Here is a 26037-nt window from a genome sequence, read left to right as displayed (position 1 = left end):
ACTCCGTTTTACGATCCGTCAAATACTATACGATCCTGGGAAAGTCTAGATTAACATACTTGGAACTAACTACGATCTAATGGTTCAAACGTATTGAACCCGGAAATCGCACAGTAGGCGAGATCCGTTCGGGGTTCAAACGAAATCCGAATTAAGATCCGCGAAATCCTACGCACTCGTGAGGACTAGGAGATCATTTTAGGACTGACTGTGGTCCCAACCCTGCTGCCCACGCGCCACCACACGCGCTGACAGCGCGTGGTGCCTAAAGCGATAACGCCTCGTCGGAAAAACTCAATATCTCGGCTCAAGACTCCTACCCTAGGTAAAACACACTATTTGGAATCACTTTTGTTCTTAGACCTACCCCAAAAAGTGGTCGGAAGTGGCCGGAACAGTGACCCGAAAGTCTGCTGAAACCTAACTTAAAAATCAAACGATCTACGCTTGAAATCTCTGAAATCATACCCAACCAGCAGCTAGAGCATGGAAAATAGCTAAAAAAACCATACCTCACTCGTCCGATTTGGTGGTTGGAGGTGTCCAAACGAGCTCCGTGAAATTCCATCAAAAACTGTCCAAACCGCCCTGTTTCATGGTGGTTTCCGGCGACCACGACGCGGATCGAGGCTGGGATGGGCTGAGACTGAAAGAAGGGAGTGAGGTGGTTCATTTGGCACCGGTCTTGCTCGAATTGGTGCTCGGAGCTGAGAGAAATCCTCTCCTAAAGTCGGCTGGTCGAGTTGCCGACATAGGAGAAATCTGGGTTTTTAAGAACTCAACTTCGAAATATTTACGGTTATGCCACTGAACTTCTTTTGATCGTAACTCCGTCGTTACAACTCCGATTTGAGCCCACTACGTGTCTACGGACTCATCTCGCTGCGCTCTACGCAACAGTATAACTAAAATTCCCAAATTCCTTTCCGGTCAAAAAGTCAACTTTTAGATAAGTAATCAAGTGTTCCTTATTTATTTGGTGATTTATCAAATCCTTTCTTCATTCATATTGCATTCATATGCATGTCGGTAACTCATACGGTTGAGGGCACCAAGATCGTGGTGGCGGTTTTCCTTCAGCGAGCTTGAAGCAATTGTGGTCAGTATTACGTTCAACATAAGGAATATTGAAGATCATCCCGTGACAGAAGTTGAGTTACGAAGAAGTCAATAAATATTATCTGGAATGTGTCTAGGATAAGTGTGTGAGTACTTCTTGTAATCATAGTTCTATAGTGGATTTGTGTTGAACTGAGGAGTCTTGTGGATTTTCTTCAGAGGTGGGGTTTACCACGTAAAATAATTCTCTGCGTGTTTCTTTATTTTATGTTCAGCATGTTTCAAGATTGATAATTCATATCAATCCTGCTACCGAAGTTTAAATTTCTTTATTTGATTATAATCTTAAATTGGCTTATTCACCCCCCTCTAGGCATTTTTAGTCATCCTACAGGTAATTTGAAGTTGCCAAAGTTGCAGCACTATATGTGGACTAGCTTTTTTTTGTTGGATAAACAACAATCAGTGACTATGTAAAATAATTATGTATTAACAATGTATATGGTGCAGTGGTTTGATGTATAATTATTTGGGCCAAAATTCTACACACCAGCCCAGCACTGGAGGCCCAGAACGACAAAGCAAAAACCTCAGGACCCAAGTAGTTTGGACTTTTCGTTTAAATTGGGCTTCAGAAATAAAGAAAAGAAATCAGCCGACCCAAGATTGGAAGGAAGCCTAGTGCATGTGCTTTGCTTAGCCCACAGTCCCAAAACTCAAAACTGGGCTTGGCATGATTAAATGAAGATAGAGAACAACTCAAAATTGAAGAAACCCACGTGACTATCTGACTTTGAAAAGTCAACAATTTCAACTAGTCACAAGAGAAAGTCGATTGGGAATTAATGAAGGCAGGTCATTATAGAAGGACTTCTCTGAAACTCTGCAGCCAAAAGATCAAAATCCCTTATATATAATTCTGCATCAGAGTAGGTGATCTTTCCAAGAGATAATCAAACTACGATCTCAAAAGATAAATGGGAAGCAAGGGAGTTATTCAAAAGAAAACTAACCATCACGTCAGATTGTGTTCTTTCTCTTTACCAAGAACAAACAGAGAACAAAGAAGAGTTGGTCTTTCTTTCAGAAAAGCAAGGAAAAGACCTCCATGAAAACTGATTATTGATGGTTCTTCTCTGCCAGAACAGATAACTTCCCTTTTTCTTTGCATTTAAAATAAAAAATGTTTCTTTTAGAAAATCTGCCACCCATTATTAAAAGATTAGAAAAAAAAACCTACTCCAGCATTTCCTATAAATATGAGATCGAAGGACAGCCAAAAAATCAATCAAAAACATAAACTCAAAATAATCACTTGATCTCAAAAACCTTCAAAACATTGAAGTAACCAAAAGCTCATTGAGCCACAAGAAACAAGTTAGCTATAATTCAGAATCTCTAAACTTCAGTCCAGTTTCAGAGAAATAGTAATTCAAAGCGAGATCTCTCTCGTTACAAATTTGGTTTAGCACAAGTCAAATCAAGCAGAGTTCGAGTTTTACAAATATGAAAACCTCAACAAATTTATGGAGAACCCTGATCAAGCAGAACAGGTACTACAGTGCAGTTCCAACTCAGTAATCATCAAGTCCAGCCATTTCTGCCCTTTCCAGATTGAAGAGGTTCCAATTCTGCCCGTTCAAAAATCCACTTCTAAAACTAAGGAAAACATGACAAAAGAAGAACTAGAATATCATTGCCATAACAGAATCCTTAGTGCTCTCTTTGATGATCTGTATGATGTTTATTAAGATACAAAAAATGCGAAAACTTTGTGGGATGAATTAGAAGCTGAATATGGGATAGAAGATGTGGGAATATATCGTTTTACAATGTCAAACTTTAATAACTATGTGATGATTAAGAATAAAACTGTAAGTGAACAAATTCATGAGTACCAAGATTTTTTAAGGAAAATAGAACTTAAGGGTACAAAGTTTAGGGAAGAGTTTAAAGTTTCTTCTCCACATCTTTGTCTGCCTCTCTCCGTCTCTCTCATGATCTCACCTCTGTCTCAATTAGTTAGATTTCAATTATCTTTTTCATATCTCTAGTTTTTTTTTGGGGAGGTGTGTATAAGTTATCATGTGGGTTTTAGGTATTTCGAAATTGTCTTTCGATTTTCAAGGCATGTGGTGTTTCCTATTGAATCTAACGATAAATTGAATTTGTGCAGGTGTTTTCTATGGCTCAAGAGAACAACAATTGGATTTTGGGTTAATTGATTTCCAGGTATGTTCTTCTTTTCCAGATTGGTAGTATTTGGTTGACTTTCATTATAAAAAATACATCTACATTTATTTCCCCTTCTCTATTGGCTTGGGTTGCTGTTCTGTTTTCCTGGGGCTTTTATATGATTATTCTGCTAGGATTTGAAGACTTCTTCTTTCAAGTTTTATCCACTACTCTGCGTAGAGATTTGGCCAATCATATCTTGGAGTATTCTTTCTCCTTTACTGAGAGTAGAGATTCCTTGTTGTACATTCATTTGCTTCCATGACTCTGTTGAGAATCCTGATGAGCACCTTTATGCTATGCCTAATTCAACATGACCGTATCAAAGATTAACAACATAACCACAAAACATCTATGATGCCTTAGGTCTAAGGATTAGTTTGCACCATTGCAATTTATGAGTTCCAGCTTGACATATGAGTAAAGACTTCCATGCTGTAACTCATGTGTTGGATCGCGCTCAGTGTACTTGTTCTTCTACAAGCACCTACACATATATCGATGTGCCTCCACACTTAATGACTTGAGACCTTGCCATTCCCTACATATAGAGACGATATTGTGTGTACTGGTCTTTGCGGAATATTAACGCCCACTCAATATTCCTATGAATAGGAACATATTCAGGATTTAGGGGTGATGAGAAGTCTCAATGTATGCAATCTCTTTACATAGCTTTCATATCGACTTGTGTATTCCTTGGACTATGGTTGTTCTACATATTGAAAGATAATATAGGATGATTTAATGTGTAAAACAACCTTTCTAGCTCATTCATAACATAATATGTTTTTTTTAATCAAAGATGTCCTTAACTCTAACTATCACATAATTAGTTGGCTTTAAGGGCATATTTCTAACAGATTTGTGTTGGACGGAGGAATCTCGTGGATTTTCCTCATAGGTGAGGTTTTACTACGTAAAATAATTCTCTGTGTGTTCCTTTATTTTATGCTCAGCACGTTTCAAGATTGATAAGCTATATCAATTCTGTTACCAAAGTTTATTTTTCGTTTATTGATTATAATTTTAAATTGGCCTATTCACCCTCTCTAGGCATTCTTAATCATCGTACAGGTAATTTTATGAGAAATCCTCCATTATCCCTCTAACTTATGAGCAAGCCCACTTGCCATCGAAGCCAACTAGTCTACACAGTCTTCATCGGTAGTTTGGATTTGATTTGAAGGAGTTGTGCTTATGTAGTCTCGTGCATATTTTTTTTTTTCATTCCTATGAAAGTTGTTCATTTTCATGGTGGAATTGCTACATGATGTATATTTGGTACATGTATATATATAGTCTTTCTCTAATGCGGATGTCTGCATGATGTTAAAATCCGGTTGTTCCTTTTTTCAGCTTGTTTTTTTAGATAGATTGGATATCTGCTATTCTAAGTGGTCCACAATTTGTTAGTATATATAATATACATAAGAAACATGGGTTTGGGGTTTGGGAATATGTGCAGATGCAGAAGAAGAAAGCATATAAAGCACATGTGGGAACGTGGAGTTGCAAAAGAAGAAAGCACTGCCATTGGTTGCTCTCAAGGTTCTTGCAACATGTTTATATAAGAATTGCATACCACTTGGAATGGCATACCATTTGTTATTAAAAAATTCTGGTTTTTTCCTTTTTTATAAAATTCTTATTTAAATCTTTGGATATAAAAATATATAAAATAAAGCTTAAACAGTAACATAAAATAAAGAGACAATAAATAAATAAATAAAAGTTAAGATTAAGAAAGCAAGCTAGTATAGTGAAAGCACGTCAAAGATGCTGTCCTAAAGCCTTTATAGCCTTCCTACATGCAGGTAATGACAGTCTACAGGACTCCAAGATACGATCCCAATACACAAGCTTAAGGTCCGCTATGAGTATGTTCATAGTCGGATAGACATATCCAAGTCACAGAACCGTTGGCCAAAATAATGATATGGAAAGCAGGGAATATATGAAAATATGAGAATAGAGAAATTTGATTGTGGTGTGTTGAAATGTGAAGGAGGAGTGGCCTTTTATAGGCATCCAACACTCGTAACCTCCAAACACATTTAACCAGAAAAATTAAGGCAATGAATAGAAAATAAAAACTGAAAATTAAACAATTTGTAACTCCCATAATAAATATAAGAAAAACAGCCAAAATATTAAAACAGAAAATAAAACGTTTAAAATTTAAAAGCCTTTCAAATAATAACAATCCCCCACAAAGGGTTTTAAAATTTTAAAATAGCAAAAGATAAAGAAAATATACATATGGGCAACATAATACTATGCAATAGGTGTAGGTGCCTTCCGGGCTTGAACCTTCACTTAGTTATGATAGTTGTCATTTGAAGAACTTGAGTGTACACAATATTGAACTCGGCACCTTTGACCAAACTTCAACATATCCCACACATAATATTGGTTGAGACTTGGAAGTGGGGTAGCGCTATTTATGGGCATGCGCTAATCTTGATTCTCATGAGAGTTGGTAGAGAATAGCTCAATTCTCATAGTCGCGGCCTTACAACGTCTCTCACTTAGGTGAGTTCTCCAAGAGTACATGCGACATGCACCCTGGGGGAGACTGCCCGCCTCGAAACTCATTCAGGGATAACTCCCCTCCTAACGTCACATTATATAGCACTGATGTCATAGGGATGACCATGAGGACATCTCTAGGATTCCTTCACATTATATAAACAATGCTCAATGTGTCACATAGTATGAATTGTTTCTACCCATTGAACTTCCTTCATGGGATCACCAATCACAGAAGTTGGGTTACCAACCTAGGTGACTCCCTTATGGGCTTAAGCCCATCCTCCTCGACATTTCTAGGATTGGTCAGCAATATTATTCTCTGACTTCACATACTCCAAAGCACAACGTTCTTACTTAATAGGCTCTTCACATATTTATGTCTCATATGTATGTGCCTGTTCATTTTCCTATTTATATGAGATCATTTCACCAAGTCTATTGTAGCCTTATAGTCATAATGAATAGATAAAGCAGGCAATGGTTTCTCCACCATAGGCATATCCATCAATAAACTCTTAATCCATTCAGCCTCAGTGCAAGTAATATCCGAAGCTATGAGTTCAGACTCCATAGTACTTCTAGAAATAATTGTTTGCTTCTTTGAACCCCATGAAATTGCAGCTCCACCTAATAAGAAAATGTAACCACTAGTAGACTTCACTTCTTCATTGTCTGTTATCCAATTTGCATCACTATATCCCTCTATTACATTTGGAAATCCTTTATAGTACAGTGAATAATCCATTGTTCCTCTTAGGTACTTAAAAACTCTTTCCAAAGTGTTCCAATGTTCCTTGCTTGAGTTATGTGTATACCTACTTAATCTTCCAATAGCATAACCAATGTCTGGCCTAGTCTTATTTGCAATGTACAACAAAGAACCTATCATCTGGGAATACTTTAGCTGAGAAAATGGTTCACCTTGATTTTTCTTTAAATGAACATTGGGATCATACGGTGTTGGTGTGGGCTTACACTCAAGGTAATTGAACTTCTTCAACATCTTCTCAATAGTACTAGATTGACTTAGAGAAATTCCTTGTGTTGTCTTCTCAATTTTCATTCCTAAGATTATATGTGCTTCTCCCATATCTTTCATGTCAAAATTCCTAGATAAATATGACTTCACATCATTCAAAATCTCTAAATTCGTCCCAAAGATCAAAATGTCATCAACATATAGGCACAAAATTACATGTTCTCCATTATTCTCTTTATAATAAATGCGTTTATCATGACCATTAAACTTAAAATCATAACCTAGAATCACCTTGTCAAATTCCTCATGCCATTGCTTAGAAGCTTGCTTTAGGCCATATAAAGATCTAACCAACTTGCACACCTTGTGTTCTTGGCCCTTAACTATGAATCCTTCGGGTTGCTCTATATAGATCTCTTCATCTAAGTCTCCATTTAGAAATGTCGTCTTCACATCCATTTGGTGAATTACTAAATTATGCACAAATGCTAAAACTATCAAAGTCCTTATGATGGTAATCCTAGAAACAGGTGAGTAAATATCAAAATAGTATATCCCTTTCTTTTGTGTAAAACCTTTAGCTACCTATCTTGCTTTGTACTTATCAATACTTCCATCTGGTTTCAAATTTTTCCTAAACACCCACTTGCACCCTATTGCTTTATTTCTAGCAGGCAAATCTGTTAACATCCATGTATTATTTTGGATTATAGATTGAAATTCATCATTTATAGCCTCTTTCCAGAATGGTGCATCCACATACATAACAGCTTCCTTATAAGTTGTGGAATCTCCTTCCACTAGAAAAGTATACAAATCATCTCCAAAATTCTTCTCAATTCTTGCTCTTTTGCTTATTCTAAGTTCTTGAGATTCTAAACTTTCGATCATAGTTGAGCTAGAAGGCTTCTCACTTGTCTATACTTCCTTAGAAAATCTTGTCTTGTACAGAAAAATATCTTCAAAGAATGTAGCATCTCTAGCTTCCATAATTGTGTTGTTTGCAACATCTTTTACTTCAAAGTTAATCACCAAAAACATATTGGCACTGCTATTTTTGGCATAACCGAGGAAAACTGCGTCTATAATCTTGGGACCTATTTTCTTTCTCTTAGGATCAGGTATGAGTACCTTAGCTAAACACCCCCACACTTTTAGGATTCTAAGGTTAGGTGATCTTCATTTCCATAACTCATAAGGAGTTTTCTCATTATCCTTCAATGTTATCCTATTGAGTATAACATTGCTTCCCCCCACAAGTTCTTAGGTAGTCCACTACTAAGAAGTATAGAATTTACCATATCCATCAGGGTTCTATTTTTCCTTTCAGCCACTCCATTAGATTGGGGTGAATATGTGGAGTAACTTCATGTAAAATTCCATGTTCTTCACAAAACACTTCAATCTCATTTGAGGTATACTCCCCACCTCTGTCATATCTAAATCTTTTAATATTTTTCTCCAATTGATTTTCTACCTCACTTTTATAAATCTTGAGTTTATCAAACACCTCATCTTTTGTCTTAATAAGATAAATATGGCAATACCTAGAAAAGTCATCAATAAATGTCACAAAGTACTTGTTTCCACCTCTAGTAGGAGACCTATTTGAATCACACACGTCACTATGTATGAGCTCTAAGATTAGGGTGTTTCTCTCTACAGGTTTGAAAGAATTCCTAGTTTGTTTGGCTTGAACACACACTTCACATTTGTGCTTAAGGTCTACATTAGACTTAGGGATTTGCTCAAGATCCATTAACCTTTTGATTTTGCTCAAACTTACATGTCCTAACCATCCATGCTATACATTACAAGACTCAACATTAAAAACTTGAGGAGAAATTTTATTATCTTCAAAAACTACATTTAATTTGAACAATTCATCACAAACATATCCTTTTCCAATAAAGACATTGTTTCTAGTAATAACAATCCTATTCAACTCCATTATAATTTTGTATCCTTGTTTTACTAAGGACGATCCACTGATAAGGTTTCTCCTCACGTCAGGAACATGTCGCACATCCTTGAGAGTTAGAGTCTTTCTAGATGTCATCTTCCATTCCACTTCTCCTGTTCCATGTACTTGTGCGACGGTGTCATTACCTAGGGTTACACTTCCTCCACTTGAGTTCTGTTAATTTTTGAAAAATCGTTTGTCAAAACACACATGTACGTTTGCCCCAGAATCTAACCACCAATGACTATTACTTAAATATGTGACATTAACTAGAGGCTTAAAACTATACCTTAGATTGGGTTCATCTTGATCATCTTGATCCACATTCACTTGGGCTTTTGGACCCATTTGTCTTTTGTTTCATTTAGGCTTTGGTTTGTAAGGATTGGTCTTCTTATAATGACAGTCTTTGGCCGAATGATTTGTTCTCCCACAAATGAAGCATGGTTGATCCATATTGCCAGTGGAATTGTTATGGGGTCTATTGTGCTAGCAATTTTGGTTTCGGTTGAATTGATTATGATTGGGTTGGCTATTTCTATTTGTCCTCTTGAAAAATTTCCTTCTAGATTGGAAACGATTCCTATTGTTTGAACTTTCCACTAGTTTCACGTTTGTCTTTTCTTCCTTAAGCTTGTTACTTGATCTATGTTTCTCTTCAATCCTGAGGGAGTTTAATACTTGGGTTAAGGTCAAATCTCCTTGTTTGTGCCTAAGGGTTTTTTTGCAAAGTTTGACCAACTTGGGGACACTACAAAACAGAATGCCTTTAGCGACGGTAGTTTGTGGTTGAAAAAGGTCTTTTGCTGTCGGAAATACCCTTTTTCGACGGCAAATTGTCGTCGGAAGTCGTCGAAAACGCTGGTTGGAAATAGTTTTTTTCCCACCACTTCGTCAGAAATAATGTATTTCCAACGCCCATGTTTCGTCGATATTGCTTAAATTTCCATCGGAAATGAATTTTCAAAATGACTATACAAATTCATTTCCAACCAGAAATAGGCTTGAAATAGATTAAAGCTCTGCCACACTCGAACGTTGGTATCGATTTATAGCTGAAACTTGACAGTTGAAGATGTTGATAGTCCAATCCAGCATAGACATACCCAGTCTAGCTTGATCAGAAGCATTTATCCAGGCAGAAATTGAAGTCCAGCGCTCTTTTTGTCTTTTTAGAGTTGGTCTTCCCTTTTTGAGCTTTGTAAAAGACAGTTATACCTAAAACAATTCACTTTCTTATCATTTATTCTGGCCAGAACTACCAGTTTTGTATTGTGAAAAATTGTGAAGTCCTCACCAATCTGAGGCAAAAAAAGAACTTACTTGAGAGATATCCTCACCCAAATTCACAATCGCTTGCTTAGAAATCAATAACTTGGGGTGCAATTTATCTATTTTTAAGAAGTCTGCTAGGATTTTCATTGCTAGCAGTGGCATGCTCGCACACAAAAGAAAGTTGACTTGTTTACCAGTCAATGGTTTTCGAGACAATGGGGAACTTTGCCCTACCATCACAGGAACAAATATAAAACGGGTGAACAATAATTCCATGAGTTGTACAAAAATTGGAAAATGCAGTGGACTCATATTCTCTACCTCTATCTGATCTAAGTATTTTCACTTTTCTATCAAGTTGATTTTCAACTTCTACCTTGTATGTCTTAAACATCTGTAAGGCTTCCTTCTTGTTATGTATTAAGTATACATAACAATACTTATTGCAATCATCTATAAATGTTATATAATAATTTTTCCCACCATGAGTTGGTGTGGATTTAAAGTAACAACGGTCACTATCCAAGTAATTCATTTGACCTTCCTTGAACAAATTTAAAGGTTTGCCTAGAAAACTTGGATTCTGTACAAGTTTCACACTGATTATTAAAGTCAATATCAAATTTAGGCAATAAACCTAGATGCATCATTCTATACATAGATTGATAATTTACGTGACCTAATCTAGCATGCCAAATATTTGAAGGCTCAGCAAAATAAACAGAAACCTTATTCATATTATTAAAAGCATCATTGCCAGTTACATTGAGTTTGAACAAGCCATCAGCAAGGTAACCCTTTCCTACAAACAACCCTCCTTTGGTTAGGATGAACTTGTCAAATTCAAATACAAGTTTGAAACCCTTCTTACTAAGAATAGGGCTAGACACTAAGTTCTTCCTAATTTCAGGAACATGCAGCACATCCAAAAGGGTTAAAACCTTTCCAGTGAACTTCAACAGCACACTGCCTTTGCCTTCAATTGCAGATACAAAGGCATTTCCCATGTACAGTTTCTCACCACCAGAATTCTGTTTGTAATTACTGAACAGATTTCTGTCACCATAAATGTGCCTAGTAGCACATGTATCAACCCACCAGTCCTTAGTATCAGAAACCATATTGGTTTCGGACATTACAGCCACAAAATCTTCATTGACTTCAGTCACGTTGGCTTGAGGATTGGTTGGATTTTGGTCTCTTTGGTGGCCGCAATCTTGTGCTTTATGCCCTCTTTTTCCACATACCTAGCAAGCGCCTTTGATTTTCTTGAAATCCTTGCCCTTTGGTGCATGACCATTGGCAAAGTTCTTTGCAACTTTCTTGCCCTTGTTTTTCTGGAACTTTGGCCTTGATGTCTCCTCAACATTGGCTTTGGTTTCCATGACATGCACTTCACCCTTGTCACCTTTCCTGTGATCCTCCGCAACTCAAAGCCTCAAAATCAGATCCTCCATAAACATCTCTGCGCTTGTGCTTCAAGTAAATTTTGAAGTATTTCCATGATGGAGGCAATTTCTCTATTATTTCTCCAACTTGGAAGTGTTTATTAATAGAACACCTCACTGCAAGTAAATCATAGATCAGAATTTGAAGTTCCTCAACCTGTTTAATAATAGTGTTCGAATCAACCATGGCATACTTGAGAAATTTGCCAATCATGAACTTTTTGGCACCAACATCTTCTGTTATGTATTTTTTCTCAAGTAATTCCCAAACTTCCTTTGCATAATTGTATGATGAATAAATGTCATACAGAGTATCATCAAGTCTGTTAAGAATGTAGTTTCTGCACGGGAAATCAGATTGTTTCCAAGCCTCAATGGTCATCATAGTTTCCTTAGACATTGGATTTTCTCTTGATTTGGGAGCCTCCTCTCTAACAACATGTGCCAGATTCATGGTTGTGAGATAGAACAACATCTTCTGTTGCCATCTCTTGAAGTCAATTCCCTTGAACTTCTCAGGCTTCTTGTCATGAGGATTCTTTGTCATCCCATTCACAGTCACTGATGATTGTGAGTCCATCTTTTATTGTCTTTAAATTGTTGGAAAAACAATAATCAGTAACTATTTAAAATAATTATATATATATATATATATATATGAATCAACGAAATAGAATTTATAACAAACTGTAATACAGAATGCAGTATATAAACAACAGATGAAACTGACTTGGATTCGAGATAGAGGCTTGCAGATTTGAAGCCCAAAAAATTAATTTAAATATGAAAGCCTATCTATTTGACCATTAAATATTATACATTATTTATATAATATTCAAAGCCCAAATCCATTTTAAAGCCCAATTGGCTTTCACTTGGCCCAACTTTCATTCATTAGATACGGGACTTCCACACTTATAAATACCTCACTCTTTCTTCTTTCTACTAATGGGAGACAAATGTTCTTGAATTTCATTCAAACTTCCAACACTTTTGTGTTCCTGTTTCAGCTGACAGTCCACTAGGGGCTTAACTTGTTGACTAATAATTCTTTAGGAACTATCCTGGTTTTTTCTGGGTGTTTTCCTGTAAGGCTTGTGGAAGAAACAGAACATCTGGTTTTGGACCACAAACGATTAACAATTATTAGAGTAATACATAAGGTTTGATTCTTGAAACACGGTTTTAGTTTTCATTATTTTAATTTTAATGACACCGGCTTATTGGAGGATTAGTTTTCAGTAGGTAACAGAACAGCTCACTTAGCTGGTCCACCCTCTCTGCAGACAAACTGGGGGGCCTTTACGCGTAATACATGAATTGTAGTTCAAATTTGTCCTCATGACTCTTCACTCTCTGAGCACAGGATAAAAAGACTCGGCTATTAATGTCCGCAGCTAAAGTTGTATTGTTATCAAATGGAAAACCAATCTTTCGGTATGCCATCATGCTTCAGAAACCACAAAAACAAGAGAAAAGAGGGCTACTTCCTGAAGAATGGATCTGTGATGTTGGAACAGCTCATCCATTCTTTTAATGGGAATTGTAATCCGATTCGGATGTACTCTGGGAAAGAGCTCAAGAAGGCAACAAACGACTACAGCTGGGATAGAATGACACATGAGGATTGGAACTTCCAACTGTACAAAGGAGTTCATGACGATCATGAAATTCTAGTGAAGAAGTTTAAAGTAGCCTCAAACAGTTGCATGGTCCCTCTAAAAAACAGGTGCATGGACCCTCTAGAACTACTAATTACAAATGAAGCCGCTGTTGCCTCAAACATGAGCAAGCAAAAGAATGTTTTGAAGCTCTTGGGCTGCTGCCTTGAGACTATGTTGCCTACTCTTGTTTATGAATTCCCAGCAAAAGGAATTCTCTCCCATCACATCTATAGGGACAGTCAATTGCTATCATGGCAGATTAAGCTAAAGATTGCAGTTGGAGTAGCAGATGCAGTGGCATATCTACACTACGGAATGAGAAAGAGGTTCATCCATCGACATATAAAGACAGAACATATCTTCTTAGACCAAGACTATGTTGCCAAACTGTCTGAGTTTCAAACCTCCGTACCAATTCCTTGTGGTGAAACTAACGTTGATGCCAAAGTGTTCGGGGCTCCACAACACTTTGCTCCAGAACTAAAAACTTGTGGGCGTTATAACGAGAAAAGTGATGTCTATAATTTTGGGATTGTACTGTGTGACATTCTAACAGGAAAGAAGAACACTGCTGATTTAGCTTCAGAGGTTGCTAAGGAATTGGAAAGCATTTTGAGGGCAAATTTGCACAATAGAAGCATGGGGCAAGAAGCAGAATGCACCAAGCTCGCATTATGGTGTATCGAGCAAGATCCTTATGATAGGCCCACCATGAAAGATGTGGCAAGGAGATTCAGATTAATAAAGAGCTTCTCATATTAATGTTTTGTACTTCACAGTTTAAATCATAAATTTTGAATGTTTTCTTCTTCCCTTAATATCTATGCATCTTTACATAGAAATTAATATTTTTGGTCTTCTAAATTTTTATTTGTTTTTTGTTTTTTGTTTTTTGTTTTTGTGTTTTCCCCCATCCATTAGGATCTTATATGCATAATGTATTCATTTGGCTATGTGAATCTTGATTCTTGATGGATAATAAAGTATTAAAGCTACAAAATCATGCAACCTTATTTGGAAATTCTTGTCACTGCCATTGCCCCATCCATTACTACTCTCACCCTTCCAAACATTGCTTATCCACCACCTCCAGTCCTCATCTTCCCACCTCCCCTGCTCCAACCCTTCCCACCCTTACTTTATGTTATTACCAACTGGACACGGCATTGTCCGAAATCGAATTTCTGTTGCATCATCATGCTCTGCTGATTGCAGGCAACATTCATCCATGCCATAGATTGCCAATAAGTTAAATAAATGCTTAGATCAAGAAAAACACATTGTTGCTTATTCATGTCATTATCTTAAATACACTGTACCAAACATTTGATGTGAAACAAAGAGAACAAACAATGATATTATGGGACATCTGATAACATTTTCAGTGTAAAAATAAGAAGAAAAAAACAGAAACTAGTTAATAACAAATGCAAGAATCGTATTATAAGTGAAACATAATATTCACATACTTCTCATAAGAAGCTAGGGAGGGAGAGAGTGAGTGATCATCTTTCTATATGTGGTGATTTTTAACAATGAAAATTTTATAATTTTATAATTTGACCATTGATCATCTCAACATTATAAGCTTTTGATCAATCTGAGTGATTGTGCTACCTCTGTCATGATGGGCCTGTCATCCGGATTTGTTTTGAGACACCTCTCGTTGAGCTTAGCACATTCCACTACTTGCTTCTTGTTTTCTTCTTCCAAGACATTGGCCTCTAAGTAGGTTTTGAAAAGATTTGCTAACTGTCTAAACTCTAGCTCGTTATATGAGCTTGAACTGCCTTTGTTAGAATTCTCCATAAACCAAATTAGTAAACTATCCCATCTCTTTCCTGCGAAGATCTCACATAACAGAATTCCGAAGCTATGCACATCACTCTTTTCTGAAGTACGTCCCGATATAGCATATTCAGGAGGCAGGCACCTATGAGTCCTGGTAATTACTTCAACATCCACATGAGTTTTACCCAACGGAATTGGCACTGAGGTTCGGAACTCAGACAGCTTTGCAACATAGTCTTGGTCTAAGAAGATATGTCCAGCCTTTATATCTCGATGGATGATCATCTTCGGCATGCCATAGTGGAGATAGGCAACTGCATCTGCTACTTCAATTGCAATCTTTAACCTGAGCTGCCATTGTAGTGACTGGCCATCTCCATAGATGTGGTGTGAGAGGTTTCCTTTTGCTGGGAATTCGTAAACTAGCGTAGGCAACTCAGACTCGAGGCAGCATCCCAAGAGCTTCAAAACATTCTTGTTTTTGTTCATGTTCAAGGCTATTGCAGCTTCATTTGTAATCAGTTCTAGAGGATCCATGTAACTACTTGAGTCTGCTTCAAACTTTTTCACCAAAATTCCATGGTCTTCATGAACTCCTTTGTACAATCGAGAGTTCCAATCTCGATGTGCCATTCCATCCCAGCAATAATCATTTGTTGCTTTCTTGAGCTCTTCTTTGGAGTACATCCGAATCAGATTACAATTCCCATAGAAAGAATGTATAAGCTGTTCTAACATGGCAGTTCCATTCTTCAAGAAGCATCCCTCCTCTTTTGTCTTGTATTTCTTGTTTCTGAAGCATGATAGCATATTCGACGATTGGTTTTCAGTTGCCAAAGTTGCAGCACAATCTGTGGACCAGCCTGCTTTTGTGGTCCTGTCTCAGCTGACAGTTAACTAGGGGCTTAAGTTGTTGACTAATAATTCTTTAGGAACTATCCTGGTTTTTTTTGGGTGTTTTCCTATAAGGCTTGTGGAAGAAACAAAGCATCTGGTTTTGGACCACAATCGATGAACAATTATTAGAGTAATACATAAGGTTTTATTCTTGAAGCACAGTTGTAGTTTTCATTATTTTGATCTTAATGACACTGTGGCTTATTGGAAGATTAGTTTTCAGTAGGTAACAGAACAGCTCACTTTGCTGGTCCACCCTCTCTGCAGACAGTCAAACTGGGGGGGCTTTTCGCGTAATACATGAATTGTAGTTCAAATTTGTCTTCATGACTCTTCAATACCTTGAATAGACTTGAAGACTTTGAAAATAAATTGGGTTTGGTATGCCTTTGAAGACAAAGACAAAATTTGAACTTGGAGAAAGTGACAACCCCAAGTTGACTTTCTGCGCACAGGACAAAAAGACTGAGCTATTAATGTCCGCAGCTAAAGTTGTATTGTTATCAACTGGAAAACCAATCTTTTGGTATGCTATCACGCTTCAGAAACCACAAAAACAAGAGAAAAGAGGGCTACTTCCTGAAGAATGGAGCTGTGATGCTGGAACAGCTCATCCATTCTTTTAATGGGAATTGTAATCCGATTCGGATGTACTCTGGAAAAGAGCTCAAGAAGGCAACAAACGACTACAGCTGGGATAGAATGACACATGAGGATTGGAACTTCCAACTGTACAAAGGAGTTCATGACGATCATGAAATTCTAGTGAAGAAGTTTGAAGGAGACTCAAACAGTTGCATGGACCCTCTAGAACTAATTACAAATGAAGCTGCTATTGCCTCAAAAATGAGCAAGCAAAAGAATGTTTTGAAGCTCTTGGGCTGCTGCCTTGAGACTGAGTTGCTTACTCTAGTTTATGAATTCCCAGCAAAAGGAATTCTCTCTCATCACATCTATAGGGGCAGTCAATTGCTACCATGGCAGATTAAGCTAAAGATTGCAGTTGAAGTATCAGATGCAGTTGCATATGTCCACTACGGCACGCGCAAGATGTTCATCCATCGACATATAAAGACAGAACATATCTTCTTAGACCAAGACTACGTTGCCAAACTGTCTGAGTTCCAAACCTCCGTACCAATTCCTTGTGGTGAAACTCATGTTGATGCCGAAGTGTTCGGGGCTCCACACCACTTTGCTCCAGAACTAAAAATTTATGGGCGTTATAACGAGAAAAGTGATGTCTATAATTTTGGGATTGTACTCTGTGAAATTCTAACAGGAAAGAACATTGCTGATTTACAAGCTTTTCAGGTTTTAGTGAATTCTAACGAATGGGAAAGCATTTTGAGAGAAAATTTGCAAGATAGAAGCATGGGGCAAGTAGCAGAATGCACCAAGCTCGCATTGTGGTGTCTCGAGTCAGATCCTTATGATAGGCCCACCATGAAAGAAGTGTCAACGAGATTAAGATTAATAAAGAGATTCTAATATTAATGTTTTGTTGTATTTCACAGTTTAAATCATAAATTTTGAATGTTTTCTTCTTCCCTTAATATCTATGCATCTTTACATAGAAATTAATATTTTTGGTCTTCTAGATTTTGTGTTTTCCCCCATCCATTAGGATCTTATATGCATAGTGTATTCATTTGGCTACGTAAATCTTGATAGTATTAAAGCTACAAAATCACGCAACCTTCTTATTTTCTGGAAATTCTTGTCAAAAGACAGGGCAGAACAAGCAAAATTAGCAAGGGCAGTAATGCTTGGGCAATGAGAAGGCAAAGCTCATGGAAAACTATTACCATGGGAACCTTTCTGAATGGACAGCATTACTATGCAAAGAACAAGGCTTGATTATTCGACACCTCCATGTCGAAGTAGATGCAGCTGAAGAACTGCCTACATCTGTTGCAACTGGAAATGGAGAATATTTGATGTGCCTATGGTAGATTAGTCTTGGAAGCTAGCACAATGTAGTCACTGACAAGTCTTTGGTAATAACAGTGCCTGCGCTCCTATTAAACTAGTTTGGACGCCTAAGGAGACAATTCAAGATACAGGGTGCTGGTCTAATCCTAAACATGGCTCAGAAAGTCAAAATTGTAAAGTTTCAGAGCGGTGATTAAAATAGTTGAAGGATGATCAAATTGTAAAGTTTTGCTAATTTGAAACAAAGTTTAGGCAATACAGTTGACAGTTGAGGGTACAAAGGAAAAAACCAGAAGAGTTCAACCCAAATCATATAATGTAATTGTCCAAAGAACATCAACTAAGGAAAAAAAGAAAAGCTTAAAACTGAGAACAAATAAGAATAAATTGTACACTTCCCTGAGTTACACCAGCTTCCACAACCACAACACACCACAAGAACTAGACCCATCCGAATCCAAAGCACAGCATTGCCAAAGAAACCGCTAAGGCCCGAAATCCCTGTCGAGGAACAACCAGGACAGCAGAATCTGATGAAGAATTATGGGCACTTGGGGCAGCCTTGGGTGGCGAAGGCAGAGGATGGACAACAACAGAGACCTTCACGCCATTGTAGCATTGACCATTGCCACAAATGAAGTAATACCTCTTGGCCTGATTGAGGGGTATGAAGTCTTTGCCACTGCTCCAGTTCCCTACAGCACTGTCCAAGGTGCAGTTGTCATACCCAGTCTGGTTTACCTCAAACACATTGTACTGGTTCTTTGGGTACCTAAATGCTGCAAGTTAACAAGCAATATACTTTGAGAAGAAAAGAAAGACCAGGATAAATAAGAAAAACTTGCACAGAAAAAGGCCAAGACAAATAGAAAATTGTATGATTAGCCAAAAAAGATAGTAAATTTGTGTGTACACACACCAACAGCAATATTCAAAGTACCAGAATGATCAGCTATGAACTGTGAAAAAGATATGAAAGAAAACTATCTCAGATAGACAATTAAGCTAAAGAAATCCAAAATTAATGTGCTAGGTTCAGTTCAAGTGTACCGTAGTAACCATAATATGATATATCTCACTTTTATCTTCTTCTTTTTTAAAAAAAAATTTGGTTGTTAACAAGCAGCAGAAAAGTGAAAACAAAAATACCCAAAAAAGAAAGTGGGTTTTAGAATGCAATTCAAGTGTGTACCATAGTACCATAATATGATACCATTTTTCTCATTTTTTTTAATAAAAAAATTTGAACTTTTGTTTTTAACAAGCAGCAGAAAAGTGAAAACAAAATACCCAACAAGGAAAGTGGGTTCTAGAATGCAAACTGAGTACTTGAAAATGAATCTAAAGACAGAAACACAGGGAGAGAGAGAGAGAGAGAGAGAGAGAGAGAGAGAGAGAGAGAGAGAGCTTACAGATGAGGTCCCCAACATAGAACGTTTGGTTGTTGGCCCAGAGGGTGTAGTTGATGCCAGGGTTCCAGCCACGGTTGGCACCAACAATGTGGTCAGTGGCAAGGATTGGAGTGAGGACTGCAAGGCCGGAGATGAAAAGGAGAAACAAGATGAGGTGGGTTGAGTTACAAGACTTCCACATGTTCCTTCTCTGGTTGGTTTCTCCTTTCTCCGCTTCCTCCGTCTCTTGGTTAACGGAAATAATTCGCTGGAGACAGTTCAAAAAGGAGTCCAGTTGAGTTGAGCTCTGGGTCTGTGTGGGCTCCACAAACAAACAATTCTTCTTTCTCCCCATTTTTTTGGTTTATTTCACAGAACTCCAAAACAATATTTCCATTAAAAAATCTTATCAACTTGCAACATAATAAAAAGAACCGACAAAGAAAAGAAAAAGAACCGTTGATGGCATATGATATATGAGTAGATGGATCAGGCATTGGGAAATGGCCGTTGTGGTCTCCAAACAAGCAGGCCCCATTTTAATATTTTCTTGGAGTAGCTTTTAATAACTACCCACATTTTTGTCCTTGTTTGGTAAATTGGGACACAAAATAAGAAGCAACGCGAAATTTTTTTAATTTTCAGACATTCCGGGTCGTGGATCAATACAGACTATTGAGAGCTGTGCGACAGTCAGTTGACTGCGGAGGTGGGTGATTTCTGTTCTGATCATTGATTTATGTGATTTTCAATTTTATAAAAAAACAATTTAGTTGTCTATGAACGAGTGATTTCTTATCATTTATGCATATAAAACCAGTATTTTATAAATCATTAGAAAATGTCAATGACGTGTTAATGGAGTCTAGTTTAGTTAAAAAAATATTAATTTATAGATTAATAATTTTTTATTCGAACCCCTATAGTATCTTGGTAGTATGTGTGGGAGAAACCCCCTCTCCTTTAATAATTCCCATTGTTTTTGAATGTTAGATTTTTTATTGGAAATGGTTCATACTCCACTTATGTTAGCTGCAATGCATGGCAAGATCTCGTGCGTAGAAATGCTTCTTGAAGCATGAGCAAATGTATGTGAATATCCCAATTTTTTTGTTTCTTTTAGATTTGCATTTTTTCCCCCCAAATATGAACTAAGAATTAATGTGGGTTATTTTGTCAGGCATTAATATTTTTTATACAAAAAAGTGAGTATTCGGGGCAGGGATGGGGATAGCCCCCCGATGGACAAAGGCGGAACCAGAAATTTTTCAATGGGTAGACTAGCTAAAGTTATTAGCTTAAAATCTAATGATAATTTCTTTTTTGGTACTTACATTTTCTATAGTAAAATGCTTATCTTTTGGAGACAAATTAATAGAAAAAATTTTAAATTGATGTTGGGACAAACTTTGACACCAAATACAAATGTGAAAGACCTCTTACTATGCCTATTGGTGTTGAAATTGTGTAATATATATATATATATATATGTATATTTATAGTTAAAATATTATGCTATATGTATATTTAATTTATTTTTTCCAAACCTTCTCTGGGCTACAGCCAAGGGCAGCCAGCCATTGCCTTTGTTCCGCCCATGTTGATGGGGATTGGGATTTCCCGAAACCTCTTAAACAGAGATGGAGGCGGGAACAGGGCCAAGGATGGGAAGCGGGGATGGGGATGATATTGACATACCCGGCCTGTTGCCATCCAATGCCATCCCATCACCTAACTAAAGCCAATATTTTCTAATGTGATTTTCTTAAAAGAGGATTTACACACGAGTCTATTGGATTTCTTAAGCTGTGAACCCAGAGAGCAATATAATTTTGAAGGAGGGTAGCAATTGTTACCAAAGTATTTATATGAAAAACTCTTTCCAAGATTGCTGCCTTAGGGGACTTTGACATTCCTGCTTCTTGCATTTCAATATTTCGTACAGATATCTCCTCATAATTTGACATATGAAATAATGCCAAAAAGAAATGCCTGGTTTAGCAAGAGGCAGGGGAGGGAGACACTTGAGTAAAAGACAACGGTACTTCTTGTCACTTGAATATCTTCATACAAAGTGTTACATCCTATTGTATCAAGAAACATCTTAACACTTCCATTTTGTATTGGTATTGCAAAATATCATGCTTCTGCAAATAAATGCTCAATCATGGTAATAAATGTATGTATGTTTATAAAGTCCCAAAGACGTATACATATTCGTGTTCCCATATTTGTCCATATGAAAGCATGACACTTGTGCCTCTGCCAACGAATCATAGACGAAAGGCAACGGCCTATTAGAACTTTTCCAGTATTGCCATCCAAGGCTAAGGAAAAAAAGTGAAAATATCTTACATCAAGAGTTGTTCACAATTATGAGTTATAAAGCAAAAGGTTCTACACTCTCTTCCTTCTAAACGGATCTGGAAATCCTGTATCTCCAAATAATAGGTTCCACCAGCACAGATGATGAGTGAGAAGCTGCAGAAAAAGAAATCACCAAATTTCCAAATTAAAAATACTTATGAAAAGAAACATCCATTCCATTCAGTATGAGCAAACAAAAAACAACAAAGGAAAGGGAAAGACAGTCTACTTCCAAGTCATGTGAACCAATGAAAAATGCAAATCAAGTCCATGAACCAATTGGCAAACATTGCATTCATTTGCCAAAATGTAATATGAAGGTCAAGTGGAATGCGTACCAGGAACACATAGAAACAATAGCATTGATCCGCAAATACCACAACAATGTGAATCAAATGCTCCTCATAATATATTTTTTGCACCATTCAAGAGGCTCAGTTCCTTCTTTCTAAATGCTAAATCAATTTTGTTTTGATCAGCTGTCAAGAATGAAAACCAGATAGCACAAGTGGAAAGGTTTCTAGGAGTCAATTTTGCAGAAGCTCCTTAGCAACTTTCCAACAACAACAACCCATATCTTCCATATGGAATTTGCAAAAGTTCTGCAAGAACTAGCAGAGAGGATCTTTCCAAGATTTTTGACATGCAGTCAAAATTTCAGATTAGACTATTCAATTGATGTCTTCTCCTCTCTTGATTGGTGTGGACTTTTCCATCTCTTCATCCTGCCTTGCTTTCGATTAACCCCTGTCGCTTGCTTGACCGGTCTCAGTCTCTGTTTTCCTTTTACACTACTGCCTCCAACTGGTTCCTTCAAAAGCTTTTCAAGCTTTGGATCTCCCAAAAATCCGTTTGACCTCATCTCAGCAAAAAGTTCCCTGGCCTTCATTAACAAACGACAAGCTGCCAGGCCCTGTACCATTACAGTGTAATGTGTAGAATCAGGCACTACTCCATAGTGCTTCATTTCTGTCCAAATCTTCAATGCCATCTCAGGTTGCTCTAATCTGAAGAACTTTCCAAGAATCGTAAGAAAGGTATTGCCATTAGGACCTAAATTTGCTTTCTTCATTCGATTAAGAATTTCAAGAGTTCCCTCTAAACCTGTGCTCTGGAGAAATGCATGGTAAGTCTCAATGGTTGGGCTGACATTATCCTCTATCATAGCGCTCAACATCTGCCTCGCCTCCTCAGGCTTTTTTGATTCACATAAAGGACATATCATTGAGTTATAGGTAGTAGAATCTGGCTGCAAACCCATTTGTTTCAAATTGCCCAGCATTTTGAGAGCTTCGTTAAAGCAATTTTCACAAGTTAGTACATAAATCAATGAATTATAAACATTGAGGCCAGGAACAAAGCCCCTTTTCTTCATTTGATCATAGAACCTAAGGGAGTCAAAAAGCTTTCCAACCTTTGACAAGCAGGAAATCAAATGTGTATAAGAAGTTGCATCTGGTGTAATACAACATTTTGACATTTCTCTCCAAACTCTCTTGGCTTCAAATACATCAACAGATATGTTACACCACCCATTGAGAATAATGTTAAAGCCCACAGTCTCCAGTGGGAAAAGCTTCTTATTAACAAGCATGAATTCTTCAGCTTCTTCAATGTTTCCATATTTACAGAGAGCATTTAAGAGAGTGTGGAATGCTTCTTGATCAGGAGTCAACCTGAACTTGTCCATCATCTGGAATGTCTTAATGGCCTTACATGGATCATTTACAGATGCATATCTGATGAACACCAAAGGGGAAATAAGGAAAATTAATTTTTTGAATAACACTAGTGAACCGCGTATAAGTTTGAGAAAGCACAAAGACAAAGTCGTGGATGTGGTTGAAGACTTATATAAACTCATCTCATGCACCATCATAAAAACAAAAATCCAAACGTCCCAAAGCTAGCAAAAGCAACAAAAGAATTTCTAATCTATAAAGATCCATACTTTACAATATTCGTAGAATTATGCGAACAATGCAAGAAGTATGCAACCCCAGAAACCACTTCTGGGAACCATCCAGAAACAAAACAAGAAAAGTTAGTTTGATTTCAGAACTTCAGAAGGTCCAAGCATCTTGTTTGATTGCACCAAAGAAGAAAATTCTACAACCACGTTTACTTCTAACTAGAAAATAATGTAGCTAAATTAAACCTCCTTTGAACACCATATTCAATTTCAAAACATAATCAACATTCAATCAAAACAATAAAAAAAATATCAAAAGCTAAGCTCAAGCTCACCTCTCAATCATAATGAGCAAAGCACGCCGTGTATCCATCAGAGCCCGATGCAAGTCCCGTATCAAACACCAAGCAGTACTGAACTTTCTGTGACTCCCCAAAACCCATACCATCAAACTACAAGCCTCTTCATCGCAACAACCCAATTTCTCACCCCATTTGAAAGCCAAAAACGCCAATTTCCAGTCTTCCTTCAATTCCCAAATCGCTAAAAGGACCGTATCTCCATTCACCTCAATGCCCGATTTGTCGAGAAAAGCCATGGCCTCGGCTTCTGAGGCAAAATGGGCGGCATGTTTGAGCAATTCGAGAAATTGGGTGAGACCCGACTTGTACGGGTCGTTTGTCTTGAATCGTTGGGCATTGAAGCCCAATGGGTCGTTGAGAGTTTGGGCTGACAAGGGTTGGAGAGTAGAAAAATGGCGAGGGGTTTGAAAGGGAACGAGAAGTGTTCGATGAAATGTTTGAGAGAGATGCTGGGGGAGAAGGTGCGAAGAATGAGGAGGAGACGGTGAGTTAGAAATGGACGGGAGCAGCGTGTGTGATAGGAAGAGCTGGGGATGTTTGCTTCGTAGCCTTCTTGCTATGGAGGGAAGTGCCATCAGTTTACCAGAAGAAAAGACTATGGGACATGTCGAACGCCAGCGAAGGCAAAGAAAATCTGAAAAATGGTGAAAACGGGGAAGCAATCACAAACTGTCACGTGAAAGGGTATTACACATGGCATGCCATGATTAATTAGAATAGAAAAATAATGTTATCTTGCTTTCATATGTACAAGTGTCTCACGTGAGGGAGGCAAGACCAATTCGTGACTTACAATGCCAAAGTAGTAGGGGAGCTCGAGCTTTTGCATTTAGAGACGGTGCATTTACCTGTATTTTATAAAATTCAGACCATCCAACTAATCCAATGCTTATGAGAATACCACATTGCCTATAATGAGTTTGTTTCCTTTTTTATAAATGCTATCACTTGTATCTTCCTCTTTTCTCTCAACTCGCGCGCTCATCTTCTCTCCCATGTCGTTCTCACTTTTTTTTTTTTTTTTGTCACAATATTTTCTTATAAGTTCAATAAGAACGGATTTTCGCTAGTAATGTTGTTTTCTTTCTATCAGTATTCATTATGATTTGCGAAAAAAAACCTAAAATAGCTAAATACTTCCATTTCTGGGAAAAAAAAAAAAAAAAAACCTTTAATATGATCAATTAAAAATTCTTCCAATGTTGTAGTGATCGAGAAAAGCCCAAAGTTAGTGCAACTTGCTAATTTGAAAGTTGTAGTCTAGTCATCGAGAAAAGCCCAAAATGATCAGGGAAATACCCATTTGATTTCAGTTTAATTTTCTTCAATGTTGGGGTTACAACACCCATCTTCACTTGATACACATTAAAGTAGAAGAAGAAGCCCAAAAAAAAAAAAAAAAAAAAAACTATAATACAAAGACAAAGAGGAAGAACTGAGAGAGACATGGGTAGGCGAGTTTGGAGATGGATGAACTGTTACCGTCAGTTTTGAAAAGAAATTATAAATATATCAAATGAATGATGTGGGATATTCTCAAGCATTGAATCATTTGGATGGTCTAGATTTTATGAAATGCGGGTAAATGTAGAGGCTTCGAATCTAGTAGTGAGATTGTATATCCAACTTTTTCATAGGATTAGTTATCTTATAAAAATGCACCTAATGAAATTATGGTGAGATTATCTTCGTCTATATTTATTTTTTAGTACCAAACATTGGATTGGAATCCTCTACTAATCCTACCCACCGAACGATATTCTAAAGTTGTGTTTGTCACATTTCATAACAAAACAAAAGTTGTGTTTTGTGTCATCAATTTATAGAGAACTGAGAACGCCATTATTGTCAATGTGGGTTCACTCTAAGATTATGGACTAACTAATCTTATTCTAAAACCAATATTGACAGGCAAATTGGTGATTGGAACTTCGAAATGAACTGGCTCATTGACAACCTAATGGTAAATTTTTATCAAGAGGCTAGGTAGGGATTGGTTGTATTATGGTTAAGTTTTTAATTAAAATAGTAATTATAAAGTATTAGTTCAAGTTTTTGAAGTTGAAACTTTACTTGAAAATAGAAAGCACGACTGGAGATGCTATAAGTCACGCTAAATCAAAATCTTAGAATTTAATTCAAAGTTGATTTTTTATTGTGTGTGTTGCTCTCTTATTGGAATTTGGTATGTTATTAGGTTGATTAGGATTATTTTTTTTGGTCG

The 26037-nt window shown here is 37.1% G+C and overlaps 5 protein-coding genes and 1 pseudogene across 5 annotated transcripts; 2 read left to right on the top strand and 4 right to left on the bottom strand.

Moving 5' to 3' along the window:
- Positions 1-11293: 11293 nt before the first annotated feature.
- Positions 11294-12098, bottom strand: LOC148917847 (uncharacterized; annotated as a pseudogene).
- Positions 12099-12792: 694 nt separating this feature from the next.
- LOC148917846 (serine/threonine-protein kinase ZRK1-like) lies at positions 12793-14022 on the top strand. Its single transcript, XM_089050346.1, has one exon. It carries the CDS (start codon positions 12913-12915, stop codon positions 13918-13920), a length of 1008 nt encoding a protein of 335 aa, XP_088906472.1. The 5' UTR covers positions 12793-12912; the 3' UTR covers positions 13921-14022.
- Positions 14023-14424: 402 nt separating this feature from the next.
- On the bottom strand, positions 14425-16422 carry LOC107880974 (serine/threonine-protein kinase ZRK1-like). The gene has a single exon (XM_016793718.2). It carries the CDS (start codon positions 15757-15759, stop codon positions 14740-14742), a length of 1020 nt encoding a protein of 339 aa, XP_016649204.2. The 5' UTR covers positions 15760-16422; the 3' UTR covers positions 14425-14739.
- LOC148917845 (serine/threonine-protein kinase ZRK1-like) lies at positions 16338-17446 on the top strand. The gene has a single exon (XM_089050347.1). The coding sequence runs from the start codon at positions 16375-16377 to the stop codon at positions 17335-17337; it is 963 nt and encodes a 320-aa protein (XP_088906473.1). The 5' UTR covers positions 16338-16374; the 3' UTR covers positions 17338-17446.
- A 610-nt stretch (positions 17447-18056) lies between these two features.
- On the bottom strand, positions 18057-19598 carry LOC103328181 (early nodulin-like protein 17). The gene is made up of 2 exons (XM_008230580.2): positions 19194-19598; positions 18057-18560 (listed from the first exon to the last, which is right to left on the bottom strand). The coding sequence occupies exons 1-2, from the start codon at positions 19525-19527 to the stop codon at positions 18223-18225; spliced, it is 672 nt and encodes a 223-aa protein (XP_008228802.2). The 5' UTR covers positions 19528-19598; the 3' UTR covers positions 18057-18222.
- A 1742-nt stretch (positions 19599-21340) lies between these two features.
- On the bottom strand, positions 21341-24588 carry LOC103328182 (Tetratricopeptide repeat (TPR)-like superfamily protein). The gene is made up of 3 exons (XM_008230581.3): positions 23787-24588; positions 21878-23278; positions 21341-21653 (listed from the first exon to the last, which is right to left on the bottom strand). The coding sequence occupies exons 1-2, from the start codon at positions 24386-24388 to the stop codon at positions 22207-22209; spliced, it is 1674 nt and encodes a 557-aa protein (XP_008228803.2). The 5' UTR covers positions 24389-24588; the 3' UTR covers positions 21341-21653; positions 21878-22206.
- Between the last annotated feature and the right edge of the window lie 1449 nt (positions 24589-26037).

Source organism: Prunus mume, linkage group LG4 (genome assembly GCF_029339155.1).
Source record: "Prunus mume cultivar Tortuosa linkage group LG4, ASM2933915v1, whole genome shotgun sequence".
NCBI classification, from domain to species: domain Eukaryota; kingdom Viridiplantae; phylum Streptophyta; class Magnoliopsida; order Rosales; family Rosaceae; genus Prunus; species Prunus mume.
The sequence above is the reverse complement of the archived record's forward strand: the minus strand, read 5'-3'. Positions and strand labels throughout refer to the sequence as shown.